Source organism: Oncorhynchus kisutch, linkage group LG21 (assembly GCF_002021735.2).
Source record: "Oncorhynchus kisutch isolate 150728-3 linkage group LG21, Okis_V2, whole genome shotgun sequence".
In the NCBI taxonomy this organism is placed as follows: Eukaryota; Metazoa; Chordata; class Actinopteri; order Salmoniformes; family Salmonidae; genus Oncorhynchus; species Oncorhynchus kisutch.
The window spans coordinates 9012105-9029515 of NC_034194.2; the positions used below are offsets into that span (position 1 = coordinate 9012105).

General features: G+C 45.6%; 1 protein-coding gene across 2 annotated transcripts in view; it reads right to left on the reverse strand.

Annotated features, from left to right (window-relative positions):
* Nucleotides 1–11609: 11609 nt before the first annotated feature.
* The window catches only part of LOC109866765 (acyl-CoA:lysophosphatidylglycerol acyltransferase 1), a 93268-nt gene continuing 87466 nt past the window's right edge, over nucleotides 11610–17411 (reverse strand). Inside the window, exons 6-7 of one of the 2 annotated variants that reach the window (XM_031800688.1) lie at nucleotides 15409–15515; nucleotides 11610–14976 (exon numbers count right to left, since the gene is read on the reverse strand). In XM_031800688.1, coding sequence (XP_031656548.1) covers nucleotides 14825–14976; nucleotides 15409–15515 — 259 coding nt within the window. In that variant the 3' untranslated portion in view covers nucleotides 11610–14824. The remainder of the gene's footprint in view (nucleotides 14977–15408; nucleotides 15516–17411) is intronic. The other variant, XM_020455605.2, reaches the window with a different exon arrangement.

The following is a 17411-nucleotide window of genomic DNA, read 5'->3' on the forward strand; positions in this document are numbered from 1 at the left end:
AACCCAATGTATAAATCTAAAATCTTCCTTACTGATTACGCTACTCTGTGTGATATAATCTCACCACAAGGTGGCAGTAAAAGCAAACTGTACTTTATTCTCCCCCAAGGTGACCACCTCCATGCAAATAACAACAAGTAATTGCCCGAGTGGTGCCACACATTGATAACTATTCTATCAAAGTACACCTTGTCCATCTATGCAAGTTAGAATAGAACAAAACAGAACATAATAGAGTAGAACAGAACCGAATAGAACATTACCAACGATGATGAGACAGCCTACATGGAGGAGGTGAGGGCTCTGGGAGTGTGGTGCCTAGAAAACAACCTCTCACTCAATGTCAACAAGACAAAGGAGATGATTGTGGACTTCAGGAAACTATCTACATTGACTGGCCACAGTGGAGAAGGTGGAAAGCTTCAAGTTCCTTGGCATACATATCACTGACAAACTGAAATGGACCACCCACACAGACAGTGTGGTGAAGAAGGCGCAACAGAGCCTCTTCAACACCAGGAGGCTAAAGAAATTTGGCTTGTCACCTAAAACCCTCCCAAACTTTTACAGATGCACAATTGAAAGCATCCTGTCGGGCTGTATCACCACCTGGTACGGCAACTGCACCGCCCGCAACCACAAGGCTCTCCAGAGGGTGGTGCGGTCTGCCCAACGCATCACCGGGGGCAAACTACCCGCCCTCCAGGACACCTACAGCACCTGATGTCCGAGGAAGGCCAAAAAGATCATCAAGGACATCAACCACCCGAGCCACTACCTGTTCACCCCGCTAAAATCCAGAAGGCGAGGTCAGTACAGGTGTATCAAAGCTGGGACCGAGAGACTGAAAAACAGCTTCTATCTCAAGGTCATCAGACTGTTAAACAGCCATCACTAGCACATTAGAGTCTGCTGCCTATAGGCATAGACTATAACTCATTGGCCACTTTAAGGAATGGAACACTAGCCACTTTGATAATATTTACATATCTGGCATTACTCATCTCATATGTACAGTATATACTGTATTCAATACTATTATATGGTATCTTAGTCACTTAATGTTTACATACCTGGCATTACTCATCTCATATGTACAGTATATACTGTATTCAATACTATTCTATGGTATCTCACTCACTTAATAATGTTTACATATCTTGCATTACTCATCTCATATGTATATACTGTATTCTATACTATTCTACTGTATCTTAGTCTGTTCCGCTCTGACATCGCTTGTCCATATGTATATAGTCTTAATTCATTCCTACTTAGATTTGTGTGTATTGGGTATATGTTGTGTAATTTGTTAGATATTACTTGTTAGATATTACTGCACTGTCAGAGCTAGAAGCACAAGCATTTTGCTACACCCGCAATAACATCTGCTAATCACGTGTATGTGACCAATACAATTTGATTTGAACAGAATAGAATAATGCCTGGTGCCACAAATCTAATAATATATTGACTAGGTCTATATTTTCCAGTGTCAATCAAAAATATCATGACTTTTGTGAACTATATTTGTATAGTATTTTCATCTTTAAGATTGTAACAACAAACGTCTTCTGTCAGTCTAGTGGACATCAAGAGACAGACAGCCCTCTTGGATGTTTTTACATATGGCTCATTGGCTTGAATAATTTTCTGCTGCTTAGCTTGTTGTTGTGAGACAAAATTGGGCAGCCAGACCGAGTTCTCTGTCTGTACACGGTCCCAGAGCAATGCTGAATATGAATATCACTCTGCACCATAAATCAATGTTAGGAGAGCAGTGTGATAGAAATTGTTAGCAGTTGACCTCACATAGCAAAGGCTACATTAGAACGTGATGATACCCCACAACAGAACAACTCATTGATTTACTGCCTGCATTGCCAGGGAGGTTGTTTGCAGTTTGTACTAGAAAATGATCCTTCCCATTCAATTGACTGGGTGTAAGGTTAGGTGGGCCAGCAAGGCTAGATGAAAGGCAGCCATGAAATCTGCAGAGCATTTTAATTACTGTGTGGTTGAAACTTGATACAGAGACATCACACTTCACCCGTGGATATCAATAGCCTTTTACCTGGGTCGTATTCATTACTGCACACTGTGGCAAAATGCTTTTCAATAAAGAACAAAAACAAACGTTTCTTATTTTACAAGTTCAGGTATTCATTCCCTGTTTCAGATCATTTTTTTCTGTTTGGTGCCTAATGAACATGGTCCTGAACTTGTCAGTGTTCATGATCTCATCATTGCCATCATATCACCAAGCATCTTGCCTGTTGTGATGCTCTCTGTGAACAACAGGGGTCCACGTAGAGAGGCTAGTTTGCAGCAACAATTTCTAATTCCAATTATGTTTGTGCATGTACTAGTCCCAAAAAGGTCACTGACACTAGGGCTGTTTCCATGGCGCCCTGTCATGCACACAGGGGAGGCTAACAGGAATTGAGTTCCAGCAAACACGGTATCCATCCTCAGCGGAGTCATGTGATCAAAAAAACCCTCTGCAGAGTCCCGCTAGGGGTTATTGCGGTGACAGGCGTGTTCGAATTACCCCTGTGTCACCCGCTTCTCTTGTCACAAGTAGCTGACCCACGCACGTCAGGAGGACACGGCAGGGCTCAGGGTGTGGTGAGAAACATTCAGTCTGTCACCACAAAGGTAATTTCCTACAGAACGGCTATTGTGGAACCAGTTTCCCTCTGTCTGTAAGCCAGCCAGGAGTAGTGGGGTGCTGAGTGTGAAGTTGACAACCAAAACAACAGAGACCATTAGGGGCCCTTGGGAGGCCACACTAGGTGTCACCCATCCTTCTGAGGACCAGCAGCTGGGAGGGAGAGACACAGGGGATGCCACCTTGCAGTTCCCCTGAGACTCGAGATGGGTCTCTAGGTCTTGTGTGTGTACAGTGGGGTCGGAAATGATTGCATTCTCATTTAGACGCCAAACCCACCACTGGTGTGTGTGGTCAAAGAGCTCTATTTTCATGTCATCTGACCAAAACACCGGTTCCAATCCAAGTGACAATGCTGTTTAGCAAACTCCTGGCGTTAACATTTGTTGGATGACATGAAAATAGAGCTCTTGAGCCACACACATCTGTGGTGGGTTTGGCATTGAAATGTACTGTAAAACATGGTGGGGATCTTTGATGTTATGGGGCTATTTTGCTTCCCCTGGTTCTGGGGCCCTTACCCAGTACCAGGACATTTTAGCCCAAAACCTGGTTGCCTCTGCCTCTGAAACTTTGGCTGCAAGTGGATCTTCCAGCAAGACAATAGCCCCAAGCACACATCAAAATCCACAAAGAAATTGTTCATTTGCCACAATTAATGGTCATCCCAGTCTCCGGACTAAAACCCTATTGAAAACCTGTGGTTTGAATTGAAGTGGGCAGTCCATAAGCGCAGACAAAGGATATCAAGGATCTTTAAGGATTCTTCTGTATGGAGGAATGGTTTAAGATCCCTCCCAATGTGTTCTCCAACTCATAAAAACTTTTAGAAAAAGGCTCAGTGCCGTTATCTTGGCATGGTAAGGTATTGAAAACAGGGGTATCAATCATTTTGACCCCTACATTTCTTAGAAAAAATATCTTACTTGTTAAACAAAATCTCTCTCTGAGCAATTGTATTAGTATAAAATAATTTCCCTTTTTTTTTTGAGCATACAACATAGCTCAGTAAATTATTTCTTTATTTTATAGACTTTTTTGTTCATCTTGTGTGTGGGTAAATTTGTGTGTATCTGCCTGTCTGAATGTGTATCTGCACGTGTGTGTGACTGTATGTGTGTAAATGTGTATGTGTATCTGCATGTGTGTGTACAGCACACGTGCCTCATGGAAGAGTTGGTGGTTCTCTGGTGTCAGCGGGCGTCACACACAGGAGTAATTTAAGTGAGGATGGCAGATTAGCGACGGTTGGGGGAGCCGGTGACTGCAGTATTCATATGCATGCTTCCCCTCATGGTTATTTCGGTCCCCCTCGCAGGTCACCCTGGCCTTCCCCCGCCACAGAAGCAAGTTTTAGTGTTTGCGGACTCAAGGGGAGATGCCACGAACCACAACATTCATCAACCAGACCAGAGCAGCTGAGAAATGGAACCCCGAGGAGCTATAAGGGTGCAATTGCAGCCCCCAATTCAAGGCGTTTCGGAATGTGGGCATTCCTGCATATGTAGGAACCCCTCTTTATACTTCTATTGGTCAATTTTTAAGTTAGGACAGGCGGGAGGCGGGGGCGCTCCAGTACAGTAGGTGGCATTAATGCACAATACTGTTGGATGCCAGCCGCCAATAACCCCCACAGAAGGAGCGGGGGCGACAATGGTAGCTAGCTAAACGTATACCGGTACATGCTGTCATTCGCCCCCCCGCACTGCTTTCCTGCAGTTCTGTTAACGACGGTGAGGGTTGGTGTTTGGCAGGCAGGAACGAAGGAAACTGTTTTCTAGCTTAGCCAGCTAGTCCTAAGGAGGACTCCGGTACACAGCAGGTGGGGGTGACACCGTGTGCTAGCTAACTAGTAAGCTAGTTAGCAGATGGTGTCGCGAACTATCAAGCTAGCTAGAACACGGTGTCGCCCTAGCCTCCCGTCTGCTGTGCTAGTGGGAGGCAGAGACGACTGGAAGACAGTGGCCTTTATTTACCTTTTGACCCACATTCAAAAGTGTCACACAAGCATGAAGATGTTATTCACATCAGGTACGGGGTAAAGTTTCCCCTATCGGTACAGATCTAGGATTTCCTTACCCTAAATCGAACCTTCACCATTAGTGGGGGGAATGCAAAACTGACCCAAGATCATCTCCTCGCCTCCTTTCCACCATCACTCCAGCTACTATCGCGATGACATGCCAGGCTGCCCACTCTCTCGTTCCCCGCTTCAAATCAAATCAAATTTGTCAATGCGCCGAATACAGGTGTAGACCTTACAGTGAAATGATTACGTACAAGCCCTAAACCAAAAATACAGTTTTAAGAAAATACAACAAAAAAAATTATTTAAAAAAGTAAGAGAAGAAAACAAATAATTAAAGAGCAGCAGTAAATAACAATAGTGGTGCTATATACAGGGGTACCGGTTCAGAGTCAATGGTGTCGAGGTAATTATGTACATGCAGGTAGGGTTATTAAAGTGGCCATGCATAGATGATAACAGAGAGTACCAGCAGCGTGGGGGGGGGGGGGGGGGCAAATAGTCTGGGTAGCCATTTGATTAGCTGTTCAGGAGTCTTATGGCTTGGGGGTAGAAGCTGTTTAGAAGCCTCTTGGACCTAGACTTGGCGCTCCAGTACGGCTTGCTGTGCTGTAGCAGAGAGAACAGTCTATGACTAGCGTGGCTCGAGTCTTTGACAATTTTTGACACCGCCTGGTATAGAGGTCCTGGATGGCAGGAAGTTTGGCCCCGGTGATGTACTGGGCCGTACACACTACCCTCTGTAGTGCCTTGCAGTTGGAGGCAAAGCAGTTGCGATACCAGGCAGTGATGCAACCCGTCAGGATGCTCTCAATGGTGCAGCTGTAAAACCTTTTGAGGAGCTGAGGACACATGCCTAATCTTTTCAGTCTCCTGAGGGGGAATAGGTTTCGTCGTGCCCTCTTCACAACAGTTTTTGTGTACTTAGACCATGTTAGTTTGTTGGTGATGTGGACACCAAGGAACTTGACTCTCTCAGCCTGCACCACTACAGCTCTGTCGATGAGAATGGGGACGTGCCCTGTCCTCCTTTTCGTGTAGTCCACAACCATCTCCTTTGTCTTGATGACGTTGAGGGAGAGGTTGTTGTCCTTGCACCATACGGTCAGGTCTCGTGACCTCCTCCCAATAGGTTGTCTCATCGTTGTCGGTGATCAGGCCTACCACTGTTGTGTCATCAGCAAACTTAATGATGGTGTTGGAGTTGTGCCTGGCCGTGCAGTCATGAGTGAACAAGGAGTACAGGAGAAGACTGAGCACGCACCCCTGAGGGGCCCCCCTGTTGAGGATCAGCGTGGCGAACGTGTTGTTACCTACCCTTAACAGCTGGGGTGGCCCGTCAGGAAGTCTAGGATCCAGTTGCCGAGGAAGGTGTTTAGTCCCAAGGTCCTTAGTTTAGTGATGAGCTTTGAGGGCACTATGGTGTTGAATACTGAGCTGTAGTCAGCTTCTCATCCTATGCATGATGTATCATTTTACTACATCTGCCAGTCAGGCAGCTTAGTTTAACAAGTGGCAGCTAGGCTTCTCATTCATGACCTAACCTCAAAAGGGTTTATGTCTACCGGCAACACATAGAGCCCCACAGTAGAGGTTATAATAATACAGATAAAACAGTATACCTATAGAGCCCCACAGTAGAGGTTATAATAATACAGATAAAACAGTATACCTATAGAGCCCCACAGTAGAGGTGTCATAATACAGATAAAACAGTAGGCCTATAGAGCCCCACAGTAGAGGTGTCATAATACAGATAAAACAGTATACCTATAGAGCCCCACAGTAGAGGTTATAATAATACAGATAAAACAGTATACCTATAGAGCCCCACAGTAGAGGTGTCATAATACAGATAAAACAGTAGGCCTATAGAGCCCCACAGTAGAGGTGTCATAATACAGATAAAACAGTAGGCCTATAGAGCCCCACAGTAGAGGTGTCATAATACAGATAAAACAGTATACCTATAGAGCCCCACAGTAGAGGTGTAATAATACAGATAAAACAGTAGGCCTATAGAGCCCCACAGTAGAGGTGTAATAATACAGATAAAACAGTAGGCCTATAGAGCCCCACAGTAGAGGTGTAATAATACAGATAAAACAGTAGGCCTATAGAGCCCCACAGTAGAGGTGTAATAATACAGATAAAACAGTAGGCCTATAGAGCCCCACAGTAGAGGTGTAATAATACAGATAAAACAGTAGGCCTATAGAGCCCCACAGTAGAGGTGTAATAATACAGATAAAACAGTAGGCCTATAGAGCCCCACAGTAGAGGTGTAATAATACAGATAAAACAGTAGGCCTATAGAGCCCCACAGTAGAGGTGTAATAATACAGATAAAACAGTAGGCCTATAGAGCCCCACAGTAGAGGTGTAATAATACAGATAAAACAGTAGGCCTATAGAGTCCCACAGTAGAGGTGTAATAATACAGATAAAACAGTAGGCCTATAGAGCCCCACTGTAGAGGTGTAATAATACAGATAAAACAGTAGGCCTATAGAGTCCCACAGTAGAGGTGTCATAATACAGATAAAACAGTAGGCCTATAGAGCCCCACTGTAGAGGTGTAATAATACAGATAAAACAGTAGGCCTAGAGCCCCACAGTAGAGGTGTAATAATACAGATAAAACAGTAGGCCTATAGAGCCCCACAGTAGAGGTGTAATAATACAGATAAAACAGCAGGCCTATAGAGTCCCACAGTAGAGGTGTAATAATACAGATAACACCTAGTGGTCAAACAGGGGAATCGTTTTTCCACCATTCATTTTTCCTATAGGGAATTTTAGAAACACTTCAAATAAGGGCTGTGTCTCGTGTAGGCTTACCCTGGCGAGACGTTTTTGATAACCATGTACATTTCTCTCGTACAAGGTCAATATATTCGCCTTAATTTACATTTTAAAATGCTAATTAGCATCAAAGTAGACATGGAACACTCCAAATCCCTCAGGTCTAGCTGGCACCTTTGCTAACAGGCATTATTTCAATTTAAAACTTGCACAAGACAGTAAACAGAATTGTAAATTTAAATTTTTTTTGCCGATTTATTCATCACTAAATTTAGCTAACATTAGATAGTTAATCCAGAGATTCTTACCTTTGCCTTGAGTTGGCATTTGTAGTTCTTTATGATAGCCACATTAGCAGCTAATTAGTGTTTGATTTTGGAGGGGATAAATATATTGATAAACACCTTGTCCTAGAGAGATTTACACAGTTATCAAAATGTCACACAAGGGTAAGCCTACAGCAAACACAGTCCATTTTAAGTTTCTAAAATCCCCCATGGAAAAAAATGGTGGAAAAACGATTGGAGACATTTCCTTGTTTGACCTCTAGATTTTATGACTCATACTGTGGTACTCTAAGGATCCAGAGAAGGCCGCAGGGACAGATATCCTGAAGAGCAGAGGTCTGTTCAGAAGGGTATAATGTTACAAAATGTTCAGATAGAAATTTATTTTGTAACATTATACCCTTCTGAACAGACCTCTGCGCTTCAGGATATCTGTCCCTGCGGCCTTCTCTGGATCAGAATTGGAGATTGTGTCAGCTCTATTCATGACATTTTATCTGCAATGTCCTGTAACGTTTCACCTCACTGGTTACACCCCAGGAGGAAACATGACATTGATTAACTTCCTCAAACATGTGCTGTGTTCAGTCTGGCACACTGTAGCAAAATATTTTTGGAACAGAAAAGGAACATCTATGATCTTATTGGACGAGTTTAGGTAGTACCTCCCACCTCGCTTCGAAGCGTCTTCTTCCTACTGAACAAGACCTCCGTTTCACAGCTGAAAGAGAATCTGTAATGTAAACCATTGGCTCTCGGTGGCCAAATGAAAGAAGCCACTGTTAAACAGCCACGGGCCAAAGCAAACACAGGCTTTAGTTACTGTACCTGGAGACCGCTCTGCAGCGGTGTCACATTCAGTGCCCGAGTCAATAGAAAATGAGGAAGTTAGCATGACAAATCTGGCAGAAGCAATCACAGTACCATAAATCACAATTCAATACTTATTTATTGTGCAGTTTTTTTTTTTAGGTGTGGATAACAGGGGCTTGCTTACCCATGCATTTAAAATACAAGATTTGAATGATGTTTGATTGACAAATGTTGTTGTAAGGGTTTTCCTGTGGTGAAGGAGAAGCAGACCAAAATGCAGCGTTGTGGTTATTCATGTTCTTTAATAAAGGAACTAGACATGAAATACCTAACAAAACAATAAATGTGCGAAAACCTAAACAGTCCTATCTGGTGCAAACACAGAGACAGGAACAATCACCCACAAAACCCATCACAAAACAGGCTACCTAAATATGGTTCCCAATCAGAGACAATGACTAACACCTGCCTCTGATTGAGAACCATATCAGGCCAAACATAGAAATAGACAAACCAGACACAACTTAAAATGCCCACCCAGCTCACGTCCTGACCAACACTAAAACAAGGAAAACACATACGAACGATGGTCAGAACGTGACAGTACACCCCCCCCCCCCCCCCCCCCGAGGTGCGGACTCCGAACGCACAACCTAAACCTATAGGGGAGGGTCTGGGTGGGCATCTGTTCGTGGTGGCGGCTCTGGCGCTGGACCCCACTCCATAATTGTCTTAGTCCACCTCTTTAGCGTCCCTTGAGTGGCGATCCTCGCCGCTAACCTTGGCCTAGGAAACCTAACAACGGGCCCCACTGGACTGAGGGGAAGCTCGGGACTGAGGGGAAGCTCCGGCAGGTTGATGGATCTAGCAGATCCTGGCTGGCTGGTGGTTCCGGCAGATCCTGGCTGACTGGCGGATCTTGGCTGAATGGCGGATCTTGCAGACCCTGGCTGACTGGCGGATCCCGGCTGACTGGCGGATCTAACTGATCCTGGCAGACTGGCGGCACTGGGCAGACTGGCGGCACTGGGCAGACTGGCGGCACTTGCGGCGCTGGGCAGACTGGCGGCGCTGGGCAGACTGGCAGCACTTGCGGTGCTGGGCAGACTGGCGGCGCTGGGCAGACTGGCAGCACTTGCGGTGCTGGGCAGACTGGCGGCGCTGGACTAAGGAGCTCTGGCGCCTCTGGAATGAGGGGCTCTTGCGCCTCTGGACTGAGGGGCGGGAGCTCTGGCAGCGCCGAACAGGCGGGACGCACTGTAGGCCTGATGCGTGGTGCTGGCACTGGGCCGAGGACACGCACAGGAAGCCTGGTGCGGGGAGCTGCCACCGGAGGGCTGGTGTGTGGCACTGGATGGACCGGACCGTGAAGGCGTACTGGAGATCTTGAGAGCAGGGCTGGCACTAACCGCCCTGGCTGGATCTTCACCCTAGCCCGGCAGATGTGGGAAGCTGGGATGTAGCGCACCGGGCTAAGCACGCGTACTGGGGACACCGTGCGAACCACCGCATAACACGGTGCCTGACCATTACCACGCTCGCCATGGTTAGCACTGCTAGGAGCACTGTAGTGCTGAGATGGCACAGGACGTGCAAGGCTAGGGAGATGCACAGGAGGCCTGGTGCGTGAGGCTGGCACAGTCTTCACCAGACCCCTAGCACGCACCTCAGGATGAGTATGGAGAGCTGACCCAGGTGCCATTAAATCCCTGACACGCTCCGTCGGGCGAATGTCGTGCCTCATGCACCAAACCAACAACTCCCTCATATCTCTCTCCTCCAATTTCCCCATTAACTCCTTCACAGTCTCTGCTTCGCTCACCTCCAACACCAGCTCTGGTTCTGAGCTCCTCCTTGGCTCCTCACGATAAACGGTGGGAATTGGCTCAGGTCTGACTCCTGACTCTGCCACACTTGGGGCTGACTCTCGGGCTTCCGTCCGCGCCGCAGTGCTTGCTTCGCCAACCTCATTCTCCTGTGACCTTCCACGCACTGCTCCATCGAATCCCAGGCGGGCTCCGGCACTCTCCCTGGGTCGACCGCCCACCTGTCTATTTCCTCCCAAGTAGTATAGTCCATATTCTTGCCGTCCAAACCGTCCTCCCATGTCCATTCCTCTCGCTGCTCCTGCTGCCGTTTCTCCTGCTGCACCTTGGGGCGGCGACACTCCCCTGGCTTTGCCCAGGGTCCTCTCCCGTCGAGGATTTCTTCCCAAGTCCAGAAGTCCTTATTACGCTGCTGTTGCCCGTTACCACGCCGCTTGGTCCTGTTGTGGTGGGTGATTCTGTAAAGGTTTTCCTGTGGTGAAGGAGAAGCAGACCAAAATGCAGCATTGTGGTTATTCATGTTCTTTAATAAAGGAACTTGACATGAAATACCTAACAAAACAATAAATGTGCGAAAACCTAAACAGTCCTATCTGGTGCAAACACAGAGACAGGAACAATTACCCACAAAACCCAACACAAAACAGGCTACCTAAATATGGTTCCCAATCAGAGACAATGACTAACACCTGCCTCTGATTGAGAACCATATCAGGCCAAACATAGAAATAGACAAACCAGACACACAACATAGAATGCCCACCCAGCTCACGTCCTGACCAACACTAAAACAAGGAAAACACATACGAACGATGGTCAGAACGTGACAGTTGCGCTATTAATATGATTTTTTCCCTTATTTTCAAATTAGGGGGTGGGCCTTCATTAAAACATTTCTCATGTTTCATTATGTACTGTACTATGAGTTCAGATCACACATTCTATGACAGTGACATACTTTAATTCCCCGTCTACATTTCCAATATATCAGAGAGAGAATGTCTCCAATTAAAATGTATGGACGTTTGAACATAAACTCAAATTAGTAGTTTAAGTGTGTCATCTTAAAGTGAAGGGAAGTGCACAGACACCTTTTGAAGCGTGTCAGACACATCAATAACCAACAGTTGTGTAGTACATCAAACACTAAGTACACGAGGCAGAGGAAAAACCAGACAAGCTTTCAGGATCTTCATGACCATCAGTTTATTCCAGCACAAGTTCTTTGTGTGGTAAAATGGCTGTGTAGCTAGGAAGAAAGGGAGGAGTACAAAATGGAAAATTACAGTTTCTAGTATTGTTTGTTAAAATTCCTAACAGTATTTTTTTTTCTTCCTAAAACCATATCTAGGAAAATAATCTTATTTCCCCCTGCCTTTCTTTAGAGAGACACTCCATTTTTCTGTCACTCTCTCACATTGAAGGGCAATCTCACGGGACTGGCATGAAGATGACACCTACAAATTGAAGGCCCATCTCCAAATGGACTCTCTCCCAAACCAGCCAGCCCTCTGCATTTCATACACAGCCTCTGTTACTGTACAGTATTTCCACGCTTTCGGAGGTGACGACTACAGTCCATTCCGTTTGAATTACTTAAACATCATGATTTTGGCTGTTCCAACCAATTTGTAAATTCTTCTGTGTGGCTTTTGCTCCATTAAAAACCATGGTAATAATAACAATTATGGGACAGAACTGCTGCATCATTGCTGGGCCGTGACTGAATTCCCCTCCAACGTGAAGAGTGATTTGGAATTCTTTATTTTTAGTTTCAAATAAAACATTTGATGCCCTACCACTAGACACTATCTTGGTACCACCATAAGATTTATAAAGGCTAGATGGAGATCAGTAAGATGGCAATATCTCCACCAAGCCCAATAATAGTCTAGATAGGAGATTTGCAATACTGCATACACCAATCAAGTCCCTTTAAGATCTACAAGTTGGAATCAGCCTAGGTTGAAGATGACAAAAGATCAAGACAACGGGAATCTAATATCCCATAACTCTTTGCAAAAATGGGACCAGCGTTGCTAGTTAGCAAAGGTGCTAGTAGTTAACAATGGGGCTGGTCCAATTCATTTGTTTATTTTCAAACACTGCCGCGTAGAATTATTATGTTGTCTTAACCTGTATTTTTTGGACCTAGGAATCCATCAGTGTCTTTAGGTGGAGGGGCTATGATTTGGTTCGAACCTGGGCCTCTGTCCCTGTTCTAATACTTCAGAAAGGCATCCTTCCTTCCTTGTTTTGCTGAGGTAAGCACATATCGATAAGAGATTGGATAGGTGTAGACGAGGTAACCACCCTGTTTCTTACACTAATCCAACCAGTTCAGATCTGCGATTTCTTCAAGGTAGGAAGGAAAGGATGCATTGCTAACGTATCCCAACAGGGCCATATGTGTATCACTGAGCATTGCGACAGTGCAGGAGCTGAGAGCCTGGCCGAGCTCTCCGGGTTCATGAAGCACACATAAAATAACATCCATGTCAGAGGTCAAACCAAAGGTCAAGGAACAGGGAAGTAACACAGAAGTCTCGAAACAATTGTTCTTTTTATCATTTTTGTTATTTTTTAAACATTCATGATATTTCAAAACTAAAAACAAATAAGAAATAGTCGGACCAAGAGAGAGAGATAACATCGGTTGCAGTCACTCACAACAATGAATTTCTTCCTCAGCTTCGTTATTTACAAGATTAAATATACTCATGGCATAAGGACAAAAGTTCAAGTAATTTAAAAATGAAATAATAACTGACCACTAAGAGTGATTTGCCGCCACAACTCGGATATCGCAGATCAGTGCGACATCATTATAATTATATATATATATTAAAAAGAGGGGAGGAAAAAGTCAACCACACACACTCACTTAGGCAGGTTACGCTGTAAATTTACAGTAATGACACCTACGAGTTTGTAAGCCAAAATTTAAATTTTTGAATGCCGAGCATTAGGGTAGCTCTGCCTATAAAAAGTATATTTTTCTTATGTCATTCCCCACCCCATGACACTAAGCATATGGCTTAAATATTTGTAAAACTATGGAGTCCAATGGGGAGAAATTCAGCTTTGTCCGCCTTTTTCAGTTTGGCTCACTGAGACAGTCCTATATGGGCAGAGATCCACTCTGCTCTGTGTAGCTGCACCATATCTCTGTGTGTGTGTGTGTGTGTGTGTGTGTACTAGTGAGGGCAGGGGGTGTTGAGAATCTGCATCATCACGGGTGTTAAGGGAGTTATTTTTCAGGGAGGGGGGTCGGATCAGAGTGCTGTCCCAATGTGCCATCAGTGATTCGTCATCAGCATTTGGGCACTGCCCCCCGCCCGGGTTCCGGAACCACCCCACGTTGTGGAAACAGTCTTAACAAGAGCCTGACATCGTTACCAGCTTCCCTTTAGGCCCAGACAGGGGGCCGCCAGTGTAAACAAGAAGATTCCCCTTCAGTCAGTCAGCTCAGAATACAGTCTTGGACAGACACATAGTAAAGTAAAGTCTCGAAGACGACAAGGTAGGTGGTCTACGACAACACCAACGACGATAACAAATGCAATGGTCGTTGTTAGGGGGAGAGGGGGTGGTTAGAGGGCGGGGCAAATGAAAATCAACGAAATAAAAAACAAACAGCTACCGTTCAGGAATATTTCCTAGAGTGGGTGGTGGGGTAGGGGGCAGTATGGATCCTTTTAGTGCAATGAAGGCCATAAGAGAGGGGTCAGAAGTGGTAGTCTCTGATCGGGTACATACAACAGCCCCCTCTCTCTGTAATGTGGGCCCAACCATCTAATCAACAGTCCTGGAGAGAAGTCCAAAAAGAGGGGGGGGGGGGGGGGTATGAGGGCAGACAATGCACAAACACACACTGTAAAACTACACCTAAAGACCAGGGAGAGAGTCCACTTGAGAACAATTTCAGTTGTAGTCCTGAGCCTCATTCTTGATCTGAGAGTAAAACTGGGCGTGTGGGTCTGGGCGTGTGGGAGAGTTCAGTTGAAGTGTACGAGGACGTGTGTAAACAGAAAAAGTGTGTGAGAGAAATGAGAGACCATCACCTAGATTGGCGCAGGTGTGTATCCAATAAGTTAGTGTGTAAACATGATTCATGTTCAAAATTAGGGGCTTCAATCAATCATGTGTGTGTTTGTCCATCCGTCCGTCCGTCCGTGTGTGTAGGTATTCATGTATCCAGGAGGGAAAAAAAGACTCCAACATAATCTTTTTTTTTCCAGTCCCTCCTGCTTTTTGCAAAATGTACATTCAATCCATCGTAGGGAGGAAGGATGGTACTGGGGAGGGTGCGCTATCGGCTGATCCAGGAACAGTGCCAACAGGATCCGGTTCACTTTAAAGAACCTCCTTAAAACCGCCATCCTCCTCAGTGCACTCAGAACAAACGGCAGTAGAAGTACTGCAGGACGCTGTACCACAGGTAGCCCGAGGCGAAGGCCAGGAATTGGATGACGCAGAGCTGCACAGGGTCGAGGGTCATCGCCCGGGAGACAGCCTCCTTCTGGCCTTTCGGCGGAGGGAAGGCTCCTGTTATGGGGGGCACAGGAAACACTATGGTCAGAGAGAGAGAGTGATAGATAGTGATAGATAGAGGCCAGAGAGAGAGAGTGATAGATAGAGGCCAGAGAGAGAATTCGGACAGAGTGATAGATAGAGGCCAGAGAGAGAGAGAGAATTCGGACAGTGATAAAGGCCAGAGAGAGAGAGTGATAGATAGAGGCCAGAGAGAGAGAGAGAGAGAGAATTCAGACAGAGTGATAAAGGCCAGAGAGAAACAGAGCTGAGAGAGAGTGATAGATAGAGGCCAGAGAGAGAGGGATAGATTATATTGCAAATATCCAAAATAAGCTTTGGCAATATGTACATTGTTACGTCATGCCAATAAAGCGAATTGAATTGAATAGAGGCCAGAGAGAGTGAGTGAGAGAAACCGAAAGAAGCAGTGCGGTGAACACAGACCTGTTTCGTAGAAATGGGCCAGTAGATCCTCCTTTTCCACAAACCTCTGATACAGCCAGTCTGTCAGGGGTTTGGTCTCCACCGGAACCTCCTTTATGGGGTACACCCTGAGAGAGAGGAGGAGAGTTTTATTTAATTGAATATGTTCCTGTATGTATGCCGTTACACTTTCCATGCCCATGAAGTACTTGAGAGATGGAGAGTGAGAAGGAGCGAGAGAGAGAAAAAAGAGCGAGGGAAAGAGAAAAGAGATATCAGTATTATTGAAGTTCTTCTCAGTGAAGGCTGGCTGGATTGAGCGGTATCTGAAGCAGTTGTCCACAATGAGGGCGTCTCCTCCTCACTCCCTGAGCAGTATATCGTAGTGTGTGTGTGAGGTGTGAACTGCAATCCAAGTTGGTTAATGTGTGCGTTAGAGTGTGTGTGGGTCTGTCTCTCTTTGTGTGTATGCACACAGTGTAAAAAAAACATGAACACCTACTCTGTCCATTACATAGACTGACCAGGTGAACGCTATGATCCATTACTGATGTCATTTGTTAAATCCACTTCAATCATTATAGATGAAGGGATGGATTTTTAAGCCTTGAGACGTATTATGTATGTGTGCCAGTGTGTGTGTGTGTGTGTGTGTGCGCGCATGTCCATCTCTGTGTGTGTGTGTGTGTGTGTGTGTGAGCAGCACGAGCCTCAGCTCTTTCAGGAGACTTCATTAGCAGGCAGGACAGTCATGGTGACAGGGGAGACAGTTGTGCTGATAGGGAAGCCAGCCTGAAGGGATCCATCCCTGCCCTGCTCCTGACTCCACAGGACTACAGACATAGAAACAGCAGGCCCAGCAAACAGAGAAACACTACAGTATATAGGCTACCTTACCTAGCCTGGTCCCAGATCTATTTGTGTGGTCTTGCCAACTACAAAAACAGCAGGCTCAGCAAACAGCAATGCAGCAACGTAAAAAAAGAAGAAAAAAAAGGCCCATAAGCTACCTCACCTAGCCTGGTCCCAGATCTTGTTTGTGCAGTATTACCAACTTGGTAGAGAGTTGAATGCTGCAATGGAAAACAGGTCTATATAGGCTAAGGCTACCTCAGCTATCCTGGTCGGTCCCAGATCTTGTTTGTGAGGTCTTGACAACTTGGCAACATAGCACAAACAGAGCAGCGACCAGGTAATAATAAGTAACCTGCCCAAATGAGAGAAACCCCAAAACAGCTGTCTGCTGGTGGGAGTGCTGTTCCATTGGAACTGACTAATGCAACAATTTCGCAGGCCCTGTGTGAAAACCGCCTGTACCACCAAGGCACGAGTGTGTATATGAGAGGATTGGATAGGTAGAAGCAATATGGTAGTAGCTTGACCCTGCTCTCTGATAGGCTGTGGTTCAGCCATATTGCTTATACCAAATCCAATCCTGTCAGAGCCAAGGCTACAGTCCTGCTGAACAAGAGAAGGCTAACGCAGAAAGTCAACAAACAAGAATACAGACTATAACCAAATTCATCACATTTTGTGAAAAATACAGAAACTCCAACTCATCTCCCATAACAAAATCCTTGAATAGAAAAGCTACACAACTCATTGACTACAATGCTAACATCTACAGTACTGGACAGGATGACAATGAATCAGCAAGGATATAGCTCTGGTCCAGGTCATAGTGCACGTTCCACCACAATTCCAATAGTGGAGGAACGCACACGAACACGCTGGACCAGAGCTAGGGTCAATGATACTATGTGCTGTTCCTGTTTTGGCCAGCAGGTGTCCCTAGTGGGCTGCTCTGTGTCCACACACCCACCCACACACACACACAAAGATCCAACTGAGAATCACCTTCAGACAGAAAAGAGGTTACCCTTGTTTCCTCTGGGGGAGATTCATCATTTCCCACGCAATCTCATTCATTCACTCACTACCCCTGCCAGAGTGAGAGGGACACCAGAGCAGTGTTCAGTAGGGAGAAAATGTTTGGAAATGGGGAGGTGCTGCCTGAACTCGTC